We start from the raw sequence: 16604 nt of genomic DNA, 5'->3' as shown, positions 1-16604 counted from the left end.
TATATAATTTGTTTGCGCATTCACGATGATTAAACATATATTAAACATAAAAAACATGTTTTTTATGGCATTTTAAAAGTTATTTTACTGAGTAACTTAAAAAAATTAAATAGTACCTGTAAAAAATGGATCTGACAGTGGATAAAATAAATTACTTTTAATATAATCAGTTTATTCTTAGTATTTGTTTAATAGTAATTAATTATTAGATTTGTGACGCATTCGCCATTTTTAACAAGAGTTGTAAAAATGGTGAATGCGCAACAAAAAACTTAATTAAAATATTCAAATGAATTAGGATAACATTTTTTAAAACATAAAACTAATTGCCATTTGGATGTGATTGTTACTATATAATTTGTTTGCGCATTCACGATGTTTAAACATATATTAAACATAAAAAACATGTTTTTTATGGCATTTTAAAAGTTATTTTACTGAGTAACTTAAAAAAATTAAATAGTACCTGTAAAAAATGGATCTGACAGTGGATAAAATAAATTACTTTTAATATAATCAGTTTATTCTTAGTATTTGTTTAATAGTAATTAATTATTAGATTTGTGGCGCATTCGCCATTTTTAACAACAGTTGTAAAAATGGTGAATGCGCAACAAAAAACTTAATTAAAATATTCAAATGAATTAGGATAAGATTTTTTAAAACATAAAACTAATTGCCTTTTGGATGTGGTTGTTATTATATAATTTGTTTGCGCATTCACGATGTTTAAACATATATTAAACATAAAAAACATGTTTTTTATGGCATTTTAAAAGTTATTTTACTGAGTAATTTAAAAAAATTAAATAGTACCTGTAAAAAATGGATCTGACGGTGGATAAAATAAATTACTTTTAATATAAACAACTTATTAGAATTTGTTTAATAGTAATTAATTATTGGATTTGTGGCGCATTCGCCATTTTAACAACAGTTGTAAAAATGGTGAATGCGCAACAAAAAACTTAATTAAAATATTCAAATGAATTAGGATAACATTTTTTAAAACATAAAACTAATTGCCTTTTGGACGTGGTTGTTACTATATAATTTGTTTGCGCATTCAGGATGTTTAAACATATATTAAACATCAAAAACATGATTTTTATGGTATTTTAAAGGTTACTTTACTGATTAATTAAAAAAATTTAAATAGTACCTGTAAAAAATGGATCTAACAGTGGATAAAGTAAATTACTTTTAAAATAATCAACCTATTCTTAGAATTCGTTTAATATTAATTAATTATGTAATTAAATTTGAAGAATGTATGACATGTACGATGATATATCGTCATTATTTCAATGGATTCAACGGTACCGGCCAATTATCCGTCTATTTTTTATTAATGTAAAAATTATCTATTTATAAAACAGCCCCATTAAATTCGCAGATTTTCACAAATGGCCGTTTGTCAGCGTGGATAAAATCGCATTCCGGAATACTTTTCCTCAATTATTCACGGCCGAATTCGAACCAAAACCGTCAGGTAAATTAAACAGTGCCGCAATTATATGATTAATTCACAATAGCTATTAGACCGTGCCGTGATTGATACACGCTGGGAATTGTTAATTAATTTCTCAATGGTAAACCTCCGCGTTGGTTCATAATGGTAACTAATGGTGATGGAGGTTCTGGATCATTTCTTTGGACGTTTAAATAATTGAGGCTGGGCCCAAGGGGGGGTTTTATGCAGATGCTTTTAATCCAAATAGTATTTATTAGTTTTATCGTTGTCCATTGATATAAATAAACACCGTTAGTGCTTGAACCATTACTTGTACCATTTATAACCAGATAAATGTTGTTGATTTATATCTGTTTTTTTGCTTAGACCAGGAAAGCTCGGCAAAGCTGCGCGTCCAACGCCAAGTTTATTGGATACAATATTTAAACGATCGGTTTTATTTTTATTTACGACGGCTGTAGATTAGGGATTTAATCCGGAGGACCAATAAATATTTATTTTTACGACTTAGGCCAGAAACACATTTATCTTGGTAGTGCATTAATGCTCTCAATGCCCGCCACTATTTATTGCATTGTAACAACTAAATGGCGGAAACCGTTTTATTGTTGGTAAAAAGAACAATTGTGCTGTGTGAAAAATGCTTTTACAACTTATTAGATTAAATTAAATTTACTGCCTTTCCTTCTAAATGGCTTAATTAATTAATTAACTATCCAGTCTTTACTGTTGGAGCTTTTAAATAAAACAATAAGTAAAATATATGAAAAATTTTATCTACAATTTGATCGACAATATTACTTTGTAGCATTTACAAGTTTCCAATAAATAAAACTTGTTATCTTTCCACTCGCATCTTCATGATATCGCCATAAACATAAAATCCGACTGCAGCAACAAAAAAACCATCTTATAAATTGAAAGATGAAAGATCAGACTGGAGCGATAAAATCAAATTATACTGCTTTATTTTGCACTGTAAATCCGAAGTGGCTGACAAGGTAAAATGTTAAAGTGCAAGCCGATAATAAATAAGGACAATATAAAGTAAAAGGTCGGTGCCAAACTGTTTCGATGACATATTAAAATGGTGCACTCAATGTAAAATATTGAGGGGGAAAACACGCTTCCTGTTCGGACAAAACTTGCACTGTTGTCCCGAAAAACTTTTGATACTGTTAATAAAAAGTATGGCGCCGTAAAGGTGTTTGGGATTTAATAAAAGGACGAGTTTTTATGTGGTGTCGAAGACGACAAATTTAATAGAATCCATTGGAAAAGTGCGGACCGGGGCAAAATTTAGGTTTTTATTAACGCAATAATGTTCGACGGTTAAATAAATTGTTTTGTGACGGCGTTTTATTGGATTTAAAATGTTGCCTTTTTATGTTGGTGCCTGAAGTATTTTCGTTTTAACTAAAATGTAAATAAGGGATTTATTATTATTGGATACCAGAAAAAGTAAATTTTTTAACGTTTAACAAAATACAATAACTTCTATTCAACAAGGAAAGCACCATTATTAATTGACACAAGGAAACACCTTTCTGTAATTTTGGAACTGAAGAACTATTGACTATATGATGGATGAGGTGGAGCTTCTACCAAGTTATATTATCATCAGTTAGCGTCATTTCATAATTTATAATTGATGACTTTGGTGGACAAAGATAAGAAAACTTAAATAAAAGAAATCTCACTGACGACGTTTTCATTTCTTACTTAATAAAACATTTTATTAGTTGGATTATCGTCAGTCATCTTCATTTCATAAATTTCTTAAAATAATTTATTTAAGATTACCTTAATGTAATCCCATTGACGAAATTTTCATTTCTTATTGAATAAAACACTTTATTAGTTATATTATCGTCAGATATCGCCATTTCATAATTTATAATCGATGACATTGGTGGATAAATATTAGAAAACCTAAATAAAAGAAATCCCACTGACGACGTTTTCATTTCTTACTTAATAAAACATTTTATTAGTTGGATTATCGTCAGTCATCTTCATTTCATAAATTTCTTAAAATAATTTATTTAAGATTACCTTAATATAATCCCATTGACGAAATTTTCATTTCTTATTTAATAAAACACTTTATTAGTTATATTATCGTCAGATATCGTCATTTCATAATTTATAATCGATGACATTGGTGGATAAATATTAGAAAACCTAAATAAAAGAAATCCCACTGACGACGTTTTCATTTCTTTCTTAATAAAACATTTTATTAGTTGGATTATTGTCAGTCATCTTCATTTCATAAATTTCTTAAAATAATTTATTTAAGATTACCTTAAAGTAATCCCATTGACGAAATGTTCATTTCTTATTTAATAAAACACTTTATTAGTTATATTATCGTCAGATATCGTCATTTCATAATTTATAATCGAGGACATTGGTGGATAAATATTAGAAAACCTAAATAAAAGAAATCCCACTGACGACGTTTTCATTTCTTACTTAATAAAACATTTTATTAGTTGGATTATCGTCAGTCATCTTCATTTCATAAATTTCTTAAAATAATATATTTAAGATTACCTTAAAGTAATCCCATTGACGAAATGTTCATTTCTTATTTAATAAAACACTTTATTAGTTATATTATCGTTAGTTATCGTCATTTCATAATTTATAATTGATGACATTGGTGGACAATGATAAGAAGATGATAAATAAAAAAATACCACTGGCGACATTTTCATTTCTTATTATCGTCAGTTGTCGTCATTTCATAAATTTTATAAAATAAGTCATTTAATAGTTTTAATAAATGATGATAGTTGACGACAATAAAAATGATGTCTCGTTAAGTGACTGATGACGAGTGTCGACATTTTAATCACCAATGCTGCCGTTACTGTTGATAGGAAGAACAAGCAACAAGGAGCATTAAGGGCCCACAAAAGAAATCCGCCCGGCACGGACAATGTGCTTAAAAAGTATCGCAATCTAAAAAGTAAATTTTCTAAAACAACGCAACAGTCATAAAGGGATTAATTTGGTGTCGGCGCCGACAAAATAAGCCGTCGGTCTGAATTTCGGTCGTGCCGCAACACAAATACCGAAATCACCGTACATTTATCACCGACTTTCCACGTTCAACTTTGGACCCTGTTTATTTCGCTCGGAATTGCTTCGCTTTGTGCGTTTCCGCATTTCTAACAATCCGCAAAATTCCCATTGTCACCTCCTCCGTCGTCCGTCGTCCGTCGCCGTTCGGAGGAGCGTTCCGCGTCCATTGTGCGGGATGCGGACAGGTGCCGGGATAAATAAACACATCCTGCGGCAAAAATGCGCCCGTCATTTGCCCTAACGAACGCGAATTGACGGACGAGTTGTGTCGTTTTTGTGACGGTACTGTTTCGGATTTTTATTTGCCGAGGAAGACCTAAATCACGGCCAGGAGATAATATTTAATGGCGTTCCTGTTTAGATATCCGCGTATTATTCAGGTGCTTTGTGGCCTACCAGTGTGGCACTCGATAATTTCTCATTCCGTTTATAAATTAGGTTTTTTATCGCCTCCCAGCATCTGATGCTGCGTGTGCAACTACGAGAGAGTGTCTGGAAGCGACGCACACAACAGGATTGTATCGTATTTCATGCGATTTGAATGCAACTTGTCCTGATCCGAGATTAAGCGTGTCTAATTGATTATTCGTATAATAAAATGTATTACATCGGCAACACTTTTCCTTGTGCTATCCACCCATCAGATGGGCATACGATGTAATGTATGGAATCTCCTTGACTATGATTTAATGGCTTTATTCCAGCATGGGGGCCATACAATATAATCATCAATTTGCTTGAATTGTTCGACCGGAATTAAACCAACCAGCCCGTAAATAATTAAAAAACACAGAACTGTTTTAATATTAAAATCATCTTTGTACGTTATCTGCGCTCCGCGAGATGGAAATTATTCGACAAGAAAATCTTTCAGTTGAATTTTTCATCTTGGCTTTTTCAAATCCGGAAATATTTCACAAGCAAATGCATGCTTGTTCGGGAACTTGTAAATGTTTAAAATGCATAAATATTGCACGGGGTTCCCTTAAAAGAAAATAAAACCCTCGCCGGGTCCTCCTCCTTTTTATCCGTCCCTCTCTCTTTCTCTCTGTCCCTTCGCTCTTTGCCAACGTCAATTTTCACTTTGCCATCTATCGGTTGATTAATTTCCATCAATTTCGTTACTTTAATACGATATTTGTTTAGGGCAGATTTAAATGGGAAATTTTAATTAAATCCTCTTTAAAGCGATAACAACTTTTATATTTTTCCGACAATTTGTTAATTAATAAATCAATGAGAAAATTACATGTTTATGCTGCTTTAATTAGACTTTTTTCTATGTATGTGTATGTAAAATAGTAATTGTTTGTTTATGTCAGCTCCATCTATCAATCTTACAGGTATTTAAAACAGGAAACTGCAATTAATTCGTCTCTGTTTAATCTGATTTTATTGGACAAAGTATAAATTTTATTTAACATATTTGTTTATGAGGTGTTGAAATTACCTTACAGAAACTGTAATACACCTGTTGCTTTTTATATTACAAACTCTAAAAACAGAAAACTGCAATGAGTGCATCTTTATTGTTGCATTTTTAATGAAAACTCATAAAACACTTTAACTATTCATAAAATAGTTGTATATTTCTTTTTATATTCATATTTGCACGAATAACATTATATAGTTTATATTTAAAGATAAAAAAATATATAATACTCTTACTTTTTTTCTTGTTTAATTTATGTACTCCTTCTAAGCGCCATCTACCGATCCCACAGACATTTAAAACAGAAAACTGTAACGAATTCATCTCTATTGTTATATTTTTAAGGAGTCACAATGATATTTATTATTAGAAGACTAAAAATCTATAATATATAAAAAATTTAATTCAATTTAAAATACACAAATCTTTCTAATAACTCGTGGAACAGGCAATGTAAAAAAAACTTTTATTATAAATGAATTTATCAAAAACCTAAAATTTTATGAAATTAAAACAGAGTTAATTAAATCTATAAAAATATTGTTTACATTGTTGGACTGGATTTTTAATTAAAAAATATAATTCCAATTTTAGTAAAAAAAGTACGTGGAGAAAACTTTGATTTACTATAAACTGAAGCCATCAAAATGGAAAGCACAGTATGACTAACACAAAGTTTGTTTTGGTTGCCGTGTACCAGTTTAATGACTCGAACACAATTCCAGTGTTGATTTATGAAGTCGTAGGAGGAATAATTAGTTGACAGGACGACTAATAAATAATCAGACATCACGAAAATTGGCTGCTTAAATAAAAATTGATGGTGGAACTTTCACATATCTCCGTACCGCCTTAACTTTTAACGTAATCAGTAATTAATATTTATACATCTTGTTATACATTCGTTTCGTTTCTTGTTCTGCATAAATTCCATTATTCGCGAACGTATTCCGGATTTATTTTAGCGCCAAGTCATCGCGACTACGGAGAGAAGTTTATATTAAATTCGAAGATAAATTGTATATGGCACGGTTAAGATGTGCATGCAGTTGTAAAGTAGTTCGGGAACAAATAAAACCCAAAGTTCACCTCCTAAATGCATTAAGACAAATTAAGACCGATAAATCTGGCCGAAATAAATCTCCTTGCGAATAAGTCACGTTTTTTAAAAACTGTCTGATCTACGAGCTTTTAACGGCGAATTTAAATTCACTGTTTAAATTAATAAAACTACTCAGTCATTTTTAAAGCTTATTCGCTGATTTATGCGGACTTTGCATATTTTTACAATTATAATTTCTGGTTGTCATGTGTTTATTTAAATTTAAAACTAAATTGAAGTTTATTGTATCAAAAACTTTACATATTAAATATTCCATAAAAATTTAATAATCATATTATTTGAGAGAGATAATTCATGACAGTTTTTAAATAACAAAATTACAGGAAACTGTCATTAATTCGTCTCTTTTATAAAAAGTCAACAATGGATGATTATTTTTAGTTAACCAACACAAAACTAAGTTTGTTAAAACTACAATTACTTCAACTCTAATGTTGCTTTTTATTAAGAGATGCTTAACAAATTTGTTTCATAATTTTTATAAAATAATTAACAAAGCTTAATTCCAGACAAAGGAACTTTTAATCGATGAAGTTTTCCAGCTAAACTTGATATGAAACTATTCTAAACAATGCAATAATTGTCCAATTATACTAAATTAAATACAGGAATCTGTAATTAATTCGTCCATTCTACTGGTTACTTTCAGAATTCTATTTGAATAAATTTTTATAATTTGTATATAATTATTTATTAAATAAATTATTATTATCCAATATTTATAAAAGAAACTGTAATTAATTCATCTTTTTAATGGTCAATGAAGTCATTTCTGTTTTTTAATATTAAAAATTGATGAATATTTGTAGGTACACAGTATATAATGTTTAAAAAACATAATAATTAATGTTCCTTTTTGTACTGTAAATGTTTCAAACTATAATTAGTTCATCTCTATTGTTATGGTTATAATTAGTTGTTGTAATGTATTTTAGTATTAAAAGACGTTTAATAAAATTGCTGTTAAATTAAATACAGGAATCTGTAATTAAATCGTCTCTGCTTTGAAAACGAGAGGATTATTTGTAAGTATTAAGTAAATAATGTTAAATAATGAACTTAATCTAGTTATAGAGTATTGTGTGTGTGAATATTCCGGAATCCATAACGTTCGGCGAGGCTTCCAGGGTATAACGCAACACTCCTTTATTAAATAAGGTTTCGCCTATCAAGACAATTACATTACCATACACAAATAGAAGAACTGTTCCTGTATTTGTTATTATATTACGGCAGATATACGTTTCGAATTAAAACAAACACGCCGCCAGACGGGCTTTACATTTTAACAAGGATGCAGGATACGTGAAACGTGCACATGCCGCATTTAATTTATTTATTTTGAGCGGATCCACTCCCACACGTACGTACGCCATTACCCATTCCGCCTTTGGCTAAGAATTCGGTTTTACGGTGCCTGCCAGTATGAATATGACTGGTCCAGATGCAGCCGCGTTTCGGGGGGGACCACGTCTTTTTCGCCCGCGACAGAACGGACCCGTGTCCCCGTGCATATTTCACGACGTGTCTCGTCTTCGTCTTCGAAATAAATATGAATGGCCGCCCGACGCAGCTAACTGCTTTTGTCCTTCCTTTATACTCTATGCATACTTCATGCCTTTTACCTAATACTTAGGGAAAAAGCTGGGGGTTGTTTTGCACGACACACGTACACGTTGTGAAGGTGTTAAGGGACGAAATAATAAAAACAAACCGTTATGTAAATGTATAAACGTTATCCAGACGTCATATGCATAATTAGGAGCACGGGGTAACATCCCCGTATCGTTTCCTCGTCAATGCATAGAATTAACCCCGGCGAGCGTATTTTCGTGTGAGCAATGCTTACAGAAGAAACTGTTTCATGTTTTCTATTTCAATTTACATATTTCTCTTTAGTGGTCCATTAAGTTGATCAAAGCGAACGCGGGCAAAATATGATGTTCACACGCACATCTATCGTTGATCCTGTTTTACATGGAGCGGGGGATTTTTTACACGGACAGTCCTTTGATGGACTTGTTTTTTAATTCGTTGCTTTTTACCTTAAGTCTTGCAGTTCCACATAAACGGATAAACTATGATTGGAAAACTATTCAATAATAAATAACTGTACCTAAACAAGTTTGAATGTTTTAATTAAATGATAAAAAACTGGTATTTATATACGTCACTTATCAGCAAATACTTGATATAGTTTCAAAATGAATTTTTGTCTAGTAATTTTAGGTGTAACTTCTCTTGGCTTTGGTATGTATCGTAATTCCTTGTTAATTGTATTTTGTAATTACGTGAATGTCAGTGAGCACCAAGGAGGAGCCGTTAATTATTGAATTACTTGACAATCGTATCCTTGGAGGTGAAGATGCAAATATTTGTGACAACCCACATCAAGCCTCCGTTCAATATTGGGGTGGCCACTATTGTGGTGGGGTCATAATAGGACCTAAGTGGGTTCTGACCGTTGCCAACTGCATTGTAGGGTAAGTCCCAAATACATCTTGTATTCTTTACTAACACTCAATTTAAGCTTTGAGGTCTTGTATATATCAGTCAAGGTTGGTACCTCCAACAAAGACGCAGGAGGTCAAATAATTAGAGTAAAAAATGCATATTCCCATCCAAAGTACAATTCTTCAACTTTTGATTATGATGTAGGGCTTTTAGAGCTTCATTCTGAAATTAAAGTACCTTGTGCTTCACCTGTTAGTTTGCCCAACCCTAATACCCAACTTGTCGAAGGCTCCACTGGAGTCGTTACTGGTTGGGGTAGAAAAACTGAAGGTGGACCTGTCGTCAACCACCTTCAAGTATTACAAATTCCAATCCTGTCACCAAAAGCCTGTCGTGATGCCTATGGCGAGTCCACATTCACAGAAAGAATGGTGTGTGCTGGTTTATTGAAGGGAAGCAAAGACGTTTGCTCAGGAGACTCAGGTGGCCCTTTGATGGTTGATAAAATGTTAATTGGACTTGTTTCTTGGGGGTATGGATGTGCACGACCAACGTACCCTTCAGTGTACACCAATGTGGCCGCATTTAGGACCTACATTACTGAAATTACTGGAATTTAATACTTATTTGAAGTGAGACATTAAAATGGTTGCTTCAATTTGTTTTTTATTTCCTATTAACATAATTTCAATTACTGTTGTTTTGTACAGCAATTTGCTGCGTAGTCTCTGCATTTGATTAAAGTTGTTAATTGCAGAATTTTAATCACAATTTTTAAATTAAAAATTAATCATAGTAGTTTTAAAGTTTTAATTAAATGATAATTAGTTACTATATAAGTATCTTACCAGCATATACTTGGGTATAGTTTCGAGATGAATTTATTACTGCTGATTCTTGTTGTAACTCTTGGTTTTGGTAAGTACTTTTCAACTTATCAATTTGAATGATTGAATATTTTATGTCAGTGGCCACCGAGGAGGAGCCAGGAGCTATTGAATTACTTGATCATAGAATTGTTGGTGGTAGAAATGCCAGTATTTGTGATTATCCATATCAAGCTTCTGTTCAATACTTGGGAAGACATATTTGTGGAGGAGTTATAATAGGACCTAAATGGGTTATTACTACTGCCCGTTGTCTCGTGAGGTTAGTGGTAACAATATATTTAAATTCTTTACTAACTGAAAAACATATTTTAGATTTGACGTCAGAGATTTAAAAGTCAGGGTTGGTAGTTCGTATTGGGCTTTTGGTGGCCAATTAATTAATATAAGAAAAACGTATATACATCTTATGTACAATGTTTCGGGGTTGGATTACGATATAGGCCTTACAGAACTTGATGGTGAAATTAAGGTTCCTTGTGCTAGACCCGTAACTTTGCCCAACCCAAATACCCCAATTTTTCCAGGTTCCAATGGAGTTGTAACTGGCTGGGGTAGAACAATTGAAGGAGGATCCCTATCCTCTCAACTTCAAGTTTTATATCCTTTTCCAATTCTGTCTCCACAAGTATGTTGTAGGGCTTATGGCTGTCCTCCGTTCACAGAAAGAATGGTATGTGCTGGAATAATAGAAGGAGGTAAAGGAGTATGCCACGGAGACTCTGGTAGTCCTTTGGTTGTTAACAAAGTGTTAATTGGTCTTGTTTCCTGGGGATATGGATGTGCAAGACCAAATTATCCTGGTGTATTTACCAATGTAGCTGCTTTTATCTCTGACTTTGCTAAAATTTCTGGAATTCAGATAGAACCAAAACATGAATAATATTAATTTAGACATTTAGGTACATTGTTGGGTTGTTATTGTTATTATATTAAAGTAGTTGCTGTAATTTGTTTTTTATTTTGTTTTATCAGAGTTCAGACAGAGATTTACTACAAGTACTAGATTTCTATCAATAAATTCCATTAGGATTGTAACTACTTGGGACAGAACAAATTAAGGAAGACTCATTTAAATTATGTAATTATCTGCTAGGTACTGATGGTATGGCTCCGAAAGAATGGTGTACATTAATTCCAAGGAAGCAAATATTGTTTATACAGTGATTTGGTTAAACGCATTGTTAAAGAAATATTAACGAAGGTTTATTATGATTAGAAGAGGCTTATTTGAATTTTGATTAAAGTTTACATTTTATTTTTTTAGCAGGATATTAATTTAACTGACACAGAATATCAACTTACTCCAACAATAGAGAATAAATTGTAAATGATTTAGTGTATTTGTTTTTATATAGTTTTATCGAAATGGTAATAAATATTATAAATAAAACAAAATTTCGTTCCACTCTCCCATTCAGAATATTGATGGGTATGTGACATGCGAATAAAAATGCATAAGCTTTCACAATGCATGTTATTAAAATTTCAGTAAGTTTAAAATTGTTGAAATATTGAATTATTGGATCATAAAATTATTAAATTTGTTATATTATTATAATTCTAGAATGGTAAAATATTTAAATATAAAATTGCTGATACATTTATTTGTGGAATTTTATTTAATACAGTGTAAAGTCAGTATTTTATTTATTTATGTACCCTTTTTTCATTTATTAAAAAGTCAATTAATTAATTTATTTTTCCATTCAATTAATCTTAGCTTTCTTGTCCAATTTGTCGTTGTTTGTAAATCACAGATTAAAAATAAACCATAAATTACACCTGTGTGTTAAAACACAAATTATTCAGCCCATTTTATATGAAACGTAAGAATAATGAGTATTTCGAGAACTGACAGTTGGAGCATACGTTTCAATTACCAAATTACCATGTACAAACAGAAAAACACCCATCAAGGAACGAAATTAATTGAGCCATCATTAATATTCAGTGGAACGTGTTCCTGAAGACAATAAATGCCTAAACAACACTCTGTCATCGTGACTATAAAAACGACCCAAGGCCCGACTTTAAAAGAGAACGTTAGTTAAAATAATAACATTAATACATCGCCACACACACTCGCAACCCCGGGCCCTCGATATTGGGCCATTAATCGCCGGAATTCGCCGCGCGCCCCAAAGATATTTACTAATATACATGCAGTTAATGCCGTAACACGTTATTACTTTGTTTCTCCACTCGGCTGCCTCACAGTGTCGATTATTAAGTGGCGTGCCGACCGAAAGTTTTGCGTCTTTCACAGAGCCCCGGGGCGCACGGTTAGGAGTATCAATCAAAAAGTTTTGGGTATTTTTAACCGGGCTAAGACCCTTTCTGTAATTGAGTTTTAATAGACGCTCTGCTTCGTTACATCTGTAATCTCGGTTAAGAGATTAATCTTTCTTATTAATTAATATATTGTCCCTCGTTTGGATGGCGTGTCAAGTTCGTTGAGAGATGTCAGGGAGGGAGATAAATATATCTGTTGGTTTCGTCTTATAAACTCTGATATTCATATACTACAATTTGGTATAAACTTTATAAATAAGTTTTGTGAATTATGATTTTTATCCAATAAATTAAATATTTATAATAATTTCCTTCTATTGTGTTGGCAATGGAAAATCATAAACCATTAAGTTTAACGATTGTTTAAAAATAAAAAGGTCAGTTTTAATCTATAAACAATATTGATTTATTGTAATTGCAGTCACGTAATGCAAAACTGATTAGTTTTACTTTAAGAAACTCCATAAAATAAATTTGTGAAGATTTCCAAATCTAATAATTATTACTGGTAAGAGATTTATTAGGACAACATTAGATTTTTCAATTAATTAAATTTTTAGGTCACTCAAATGGTTAATAAAAAATTAAAATAATCAATTCTAATTTAAAAAATAAGTTTATTGCTGTCATAAAGTACAATACACTAGAAAATTAAATTGGAATTGATAATTTTTAAATTTGTTAGTTAGTTAGTTAGTTTTACACATATTACAATAATATGTATTGGCTGTTACTAATATATCTTGTCTTAAGTAAGTAAAATTCATCTAATTCTTTAAATAAAAGTTGTTTTTTTATAGAGGTGGCAAAGGGAGATGTAGACATGACACTGAAAAGTAGAATCGTCAATGGAATTGATGCTGACATCAAAAATTACCCTTACCAAGCCTCCCTAGAATTTAATGGGTATCATCGTTGTGGAGCAGTCATCATTGGCTCTAAGTGGGTGGTAACAGCAGCTCATTGTACTAAAGAGTAAGTTGCACCACATTCCCCAGAGTTACTTATATCATCAGTCAAATTTTAGCATCAATCCTCAAAGGCTAACAATAAGGGTTGGCACGTCACATTTGGAGGATGGGGGTCAAGATATTAAAGTATTAAAGGCCAATGAACACCCCTTGTACGACAGCAAAACGCAGGATTATGACATATCAGTTTTGGAACTGGAAGGAAACATTGAAGCCCAAAATGCCTCACCAGTTACTCTACCATTACCACACGCAGCATTAAAGGTTGGTTCCTATGGTGCTGTAACTGGTTGGGGTAAAATATCTGAAACGGGGTCTCGTTCGGACACGCTCATGGTTGTGGAGGTACCAATTATAGATATTGCAGCTTGCCGCCAAGTTTTCGGCGAAGCTGGTATCACAACTAGGATGTTTTGCGCCTTATCCAAAGAAAACAAGGATGCGTGCCAAGGCGATTCCGGCGGCCCTTTCGTCGTAGATGGAACATTAATGGGCGTGGTGTCCTGGGGGCACGGCTGTGCCGTTGAAGGCTACCCCGGAGTTTACACCAGCATACCCTACCTCAGATCTTTTATTACTGAAATTAGTGGCATTTAAAGAAAGTTGATGAGTAACCGTTGGAGTTTTATTAAGCACACACACATACGTGGTATCTCACAGCATCCTTTGATCTTTAATAAACGGACGTGGAAGTAGCTGCGAGTTAAATCGGAAAAGAAACCATTGTGACTTTTGTTGCGACGGCGAAGCCGTGAGTGAAACAATAAGGGCACGGGAACAAAGAATGACGGCGAATAATATCTTCTCCTTTGCGCCGAGATGAATCAAAGTCCGGATCCGGCGCGGGGCCGCACCTGCCCATTCGGTTGTTAATAAACAGATTTTGTCGTTGTAATTGCAGGAAATTACCGGGTATTATTAAAATCGGCACAATCGTCGCCTACACTTTCATGTCTTTTCCTTTTTTTTTTTTTGTTTGGAGGGACGGATAATTTTCGAATTTATTGGACGCCGAACGTTCAAGTGAAAAATAATTAAATTGGAATTTTATTGAAGTTTAATGATCCGCGGGCCGAAACACGCATTTGTTAAATTAAAAAATTGTATGGCTCCTTTTATTTCGATTTCTTTGTGAAAAAAAAAATTACAATGGTGAAATGTGCTGAAAACGTTCATTTGCGTTTTTATGAGTTTTGAAACAATGGGGTGGGGAGGGTTGAAACACGGACTTTTCAGGGAACTGGTGGGTGCACATATTATTAATAAAAAATTAGGTAATTATAAACTTTAGGAAAACATATTTTGCATTGATATGTATTATTTATTATGTATTTTTAAAATGAAACTTAAGAAGAGAAAAAGCTTAGTTATAATACACATTAATATCTACTTTCATCTGTTTCTGGGTAATTTTTAGATCCAGAAAACAATATGATAATTAGAATTGGTCTTTTAAATGTAGTTTTTGAGAAGCTACATTTATCAGTTTTCAGTTTTTCAGTATTCAAAGTTTCAACATCAACACTATTTAGGAGACAGAAGGTAATATGGACCTAAGGAAAAGATTTAACAGGAAACTAGAGCTGATTATACAAAGAAGTATTTTCTTATTCATTCCTGAATTGAAATATTTGTTAAATACGACGATTAACTGAAAGGTAAATAATAAATACCCACATGTACTGCATTATGTGTATATTAATTAATACTTATGTGTATTTAGGCGTGAATGCACATATTTCTCGTTCACACATGAAATAACAAAGCCGCATATAAATATTTTAAAATTCATTGTGTACGTATTACAATATGTAATCTATGTCGGTTCGACGAACATAAACTAAACCGTATTTTGAATACTACTGTTTTATCACTGAATGCTGAATTAAATAATGAATAAGTGTATTTGTTTATTTCGTGTATTTTATAAAATAAACATTAGTGCTTCATTAAATCCTGAAACTGAAATTCTAGAAATTAAATCCCGGCTAGTAAATGTTTCCTTAACCATTTCACATTCCCTTTCTAATGATGTGGGAATAATTTTAATCGAAATGGTGCAAAAAAATTGCACCACTTCTTCGCGGCTCTAATGTGGGTAGCAATAAGTTTTTGCCGTAAGTCCATAACGATGCGTGTTCCCGGAATGATAACGTGGCGCCTTATATGTAAGTGCAATTTTTCAAAACGCACGTCTTATTACGCGATTAAATAATTTCATACAAGCGTTACATCGTGTAAAGTGTGCTAATTTATCGGTTGACATTTAAGTGATAAATGGTGAGAATTGTTGGTGGAGTCGGTGTGCACGCGGGTAGTCAAGTCACAGGCCTACATTTTTTTGAAATAATTAGTCGTAAATTATTCTAGAAAATTTACAGCCAAAAAAGCTCAATTTATGGGCACATTTGCCGTCTTAAGGAGCCCGTCCAATCAACCGCAGTACCAACCTGAAATGACACAGTTTATTACAATTCAGATTCAAGAATTTGCTTTCAGTTTTTTATTTATTTATTCATTTACTGTTTTCAGTTTTTCAGTTTTCAGTTTTTCAGTTTTTCAGTTTTCAGTTTTTCAGTTTTCAGTTTTCAGTTTTCAGTTTTTCAGTTTTTCAGTTTTCAGTTTTCAGTTTTTCATTTTTCAATTTTCAGTTTTCAGCTTTTAGATTTCAGTTTTCAGTTTACAGTTTTTTAATTTTTTCAGTTTCTCAATGGACATCAACATTATTTATTTAAAATTAATAATAAACAAGCAGTAAAACTATTGAGGCAATTATTGATAATTTGAAAAGCACCATTATCATTCGATTTCCGTTTGTCCGGTGTGAAAAGATATCACCCCTAAAAAGCAACAGAAAACCATGTTTGATTTATAT

General features: G+C 32.2%; 3 protein-coding genes across 3 annotated transcripts; all 3 read left to right on the top strand.

Annotated features, from left to right (window-relative positions):
• The first annotated feature begins 9301 nt into the window (after nt 1-9301).
• On the top strand, nt 9302-10234 carry LOC109596443 (trypsin-7-like). Its single transcript, XM_020011987.2, has 3 exons — nt 9302-9372; nt 9425-9605; nt 9653-10234. Exons 1-3 carry the CDS (start codon nt 9327-9329, stop codon nt 10194-10196), a joined length of 771 nt encoding a protein of 256 aa, XP_019867546.2. The 5' UTR covers nt 9302-9326; the 3' UTR covers nt 10197-10234.
• A 153-nt stretch (nt 10235-10387) lies between these two features.
• LOC109596436 (trypsin-2-like) lies at nt 10388-11413 on the top strand. The gene is made up of 3 exons (XM_020011977.2): nt 10388-10494; nt 10545-10725; nt 10779-11413. Exons 1-3 carry the CDS (start codon nt 10452-10454, stop codon nt 11344-11346), a joined length of 792 nt encoding a protein of 263 aa, XP_019867536.2. The 5' UTR covers nt 10388-10451; the 3' UTR covers nt 11347-11413.
• Nucleotides 11414-13357: 1944 nt separating this feature from the next.
• LOC109596437 (trypsin-1-like) lies at nt 13358-14343 on the top strand. Its single transcript, XM_020011978.2, has 3 exons — nt 13358-13510; nt 13559-13733; nt 13786-14343. Exons 1-3 carry the CDS (start codon nt 13477-13479, stop codon nt 14324-14326), a joined length of 750 nt encoding a protein of 249 aa, XP_019867537.2. The 5' UTR covers nt 13358-13476; the 3' UTR covers nt 14327-14343.
• The last annotated feature ends 2261 nt before the right edge of the window (nt 14344-16604 follow it).

The sequence above is a fragment of the Aethina tumida genome, chromosome 2 (genome assembly GCF_024364675.1).
Source record: "Aethina tumida isolate Nest 87 chromosome 2, icAetTumi1.1, whole genome shotgun sequence".
Lineage (NCBI taxonomy): Eukaryota > Metazoa > Arthropoda > Insecta > Coleoptera > Nitidulidae > Aethina > Aethina tumida.
Note: the sequence above shows the minus strand (reverse complement) of the source record. Positions and strands in the feature narration are given on the sequence as shown.

Excerpts from the sequence above, each read along its gene's own strand:
- LOC109596443 (XM_020011987.2), top strand. The coding sequence starts at position 9,327 with ATGAATTTTTGTCTAGTAATTTTAGGTGTAACTTCTCTTGGCTTTG. Across the intron at positions 9,373-9,424 it reads TGTAACTTCTCTTGGCTTTG|TGAGCACCAAGGAGGAGCCG; the intron begins GTATGTATCGTA and ends CGTGAATGTCAG. Across the intron at positions 9,606-9,652 it reads GTTGCCAACTGCATTGTAGG|CTTTGAGGTCTTGTATATAT; the intron begins GTAAGTCCCAAA and ends ACTCAATTTAAG.
- LOC109596436 (XM_020011977.2), top strand. The coding sequence starts at position 10,452 with ATGAATTTATTACTGCTGATTCTTGTTGTAACTCTTGGTTTTG. Across the intron at positions 10,495-10,544 it reads TGTTGTAACTCTTGGTTTTG|TGGCCACCGAGGAGGAGCCA; the intron begins GTAAGTACTTTT and ends ATTTTATGTCAG. Across the intron at positions 10,726-10,778 it reads ACTGCCCGTTGTCTCGTGAG|ATTTGACGTCAGAGATTTAA; the intron begins GTTAGTGGTAAC and ends AACATATTTTAG.
- LOC109596437 (XM_020011978.2), top strand. The coding sequence starts at position 13,477 with ATGTATTGGCTGTTACTAATATATCTTGTCTTAA. Across the intron at positions 13,511-13,558 it reads ACTAATATATCTTGTCTTAA|AGGTGGCAAAGGGAGATGTA; the intron begins GTAAGTAAAATT and ends GTTTTTTTATAG. Across the intron at positions 13,734-13,785 it reads GCAGCTCATTGTACTAAAGA|CATCAATCCTCAAAGGCTAA; the intron begins GTAAGTTGCACC and ends GTCAAATTTTAG.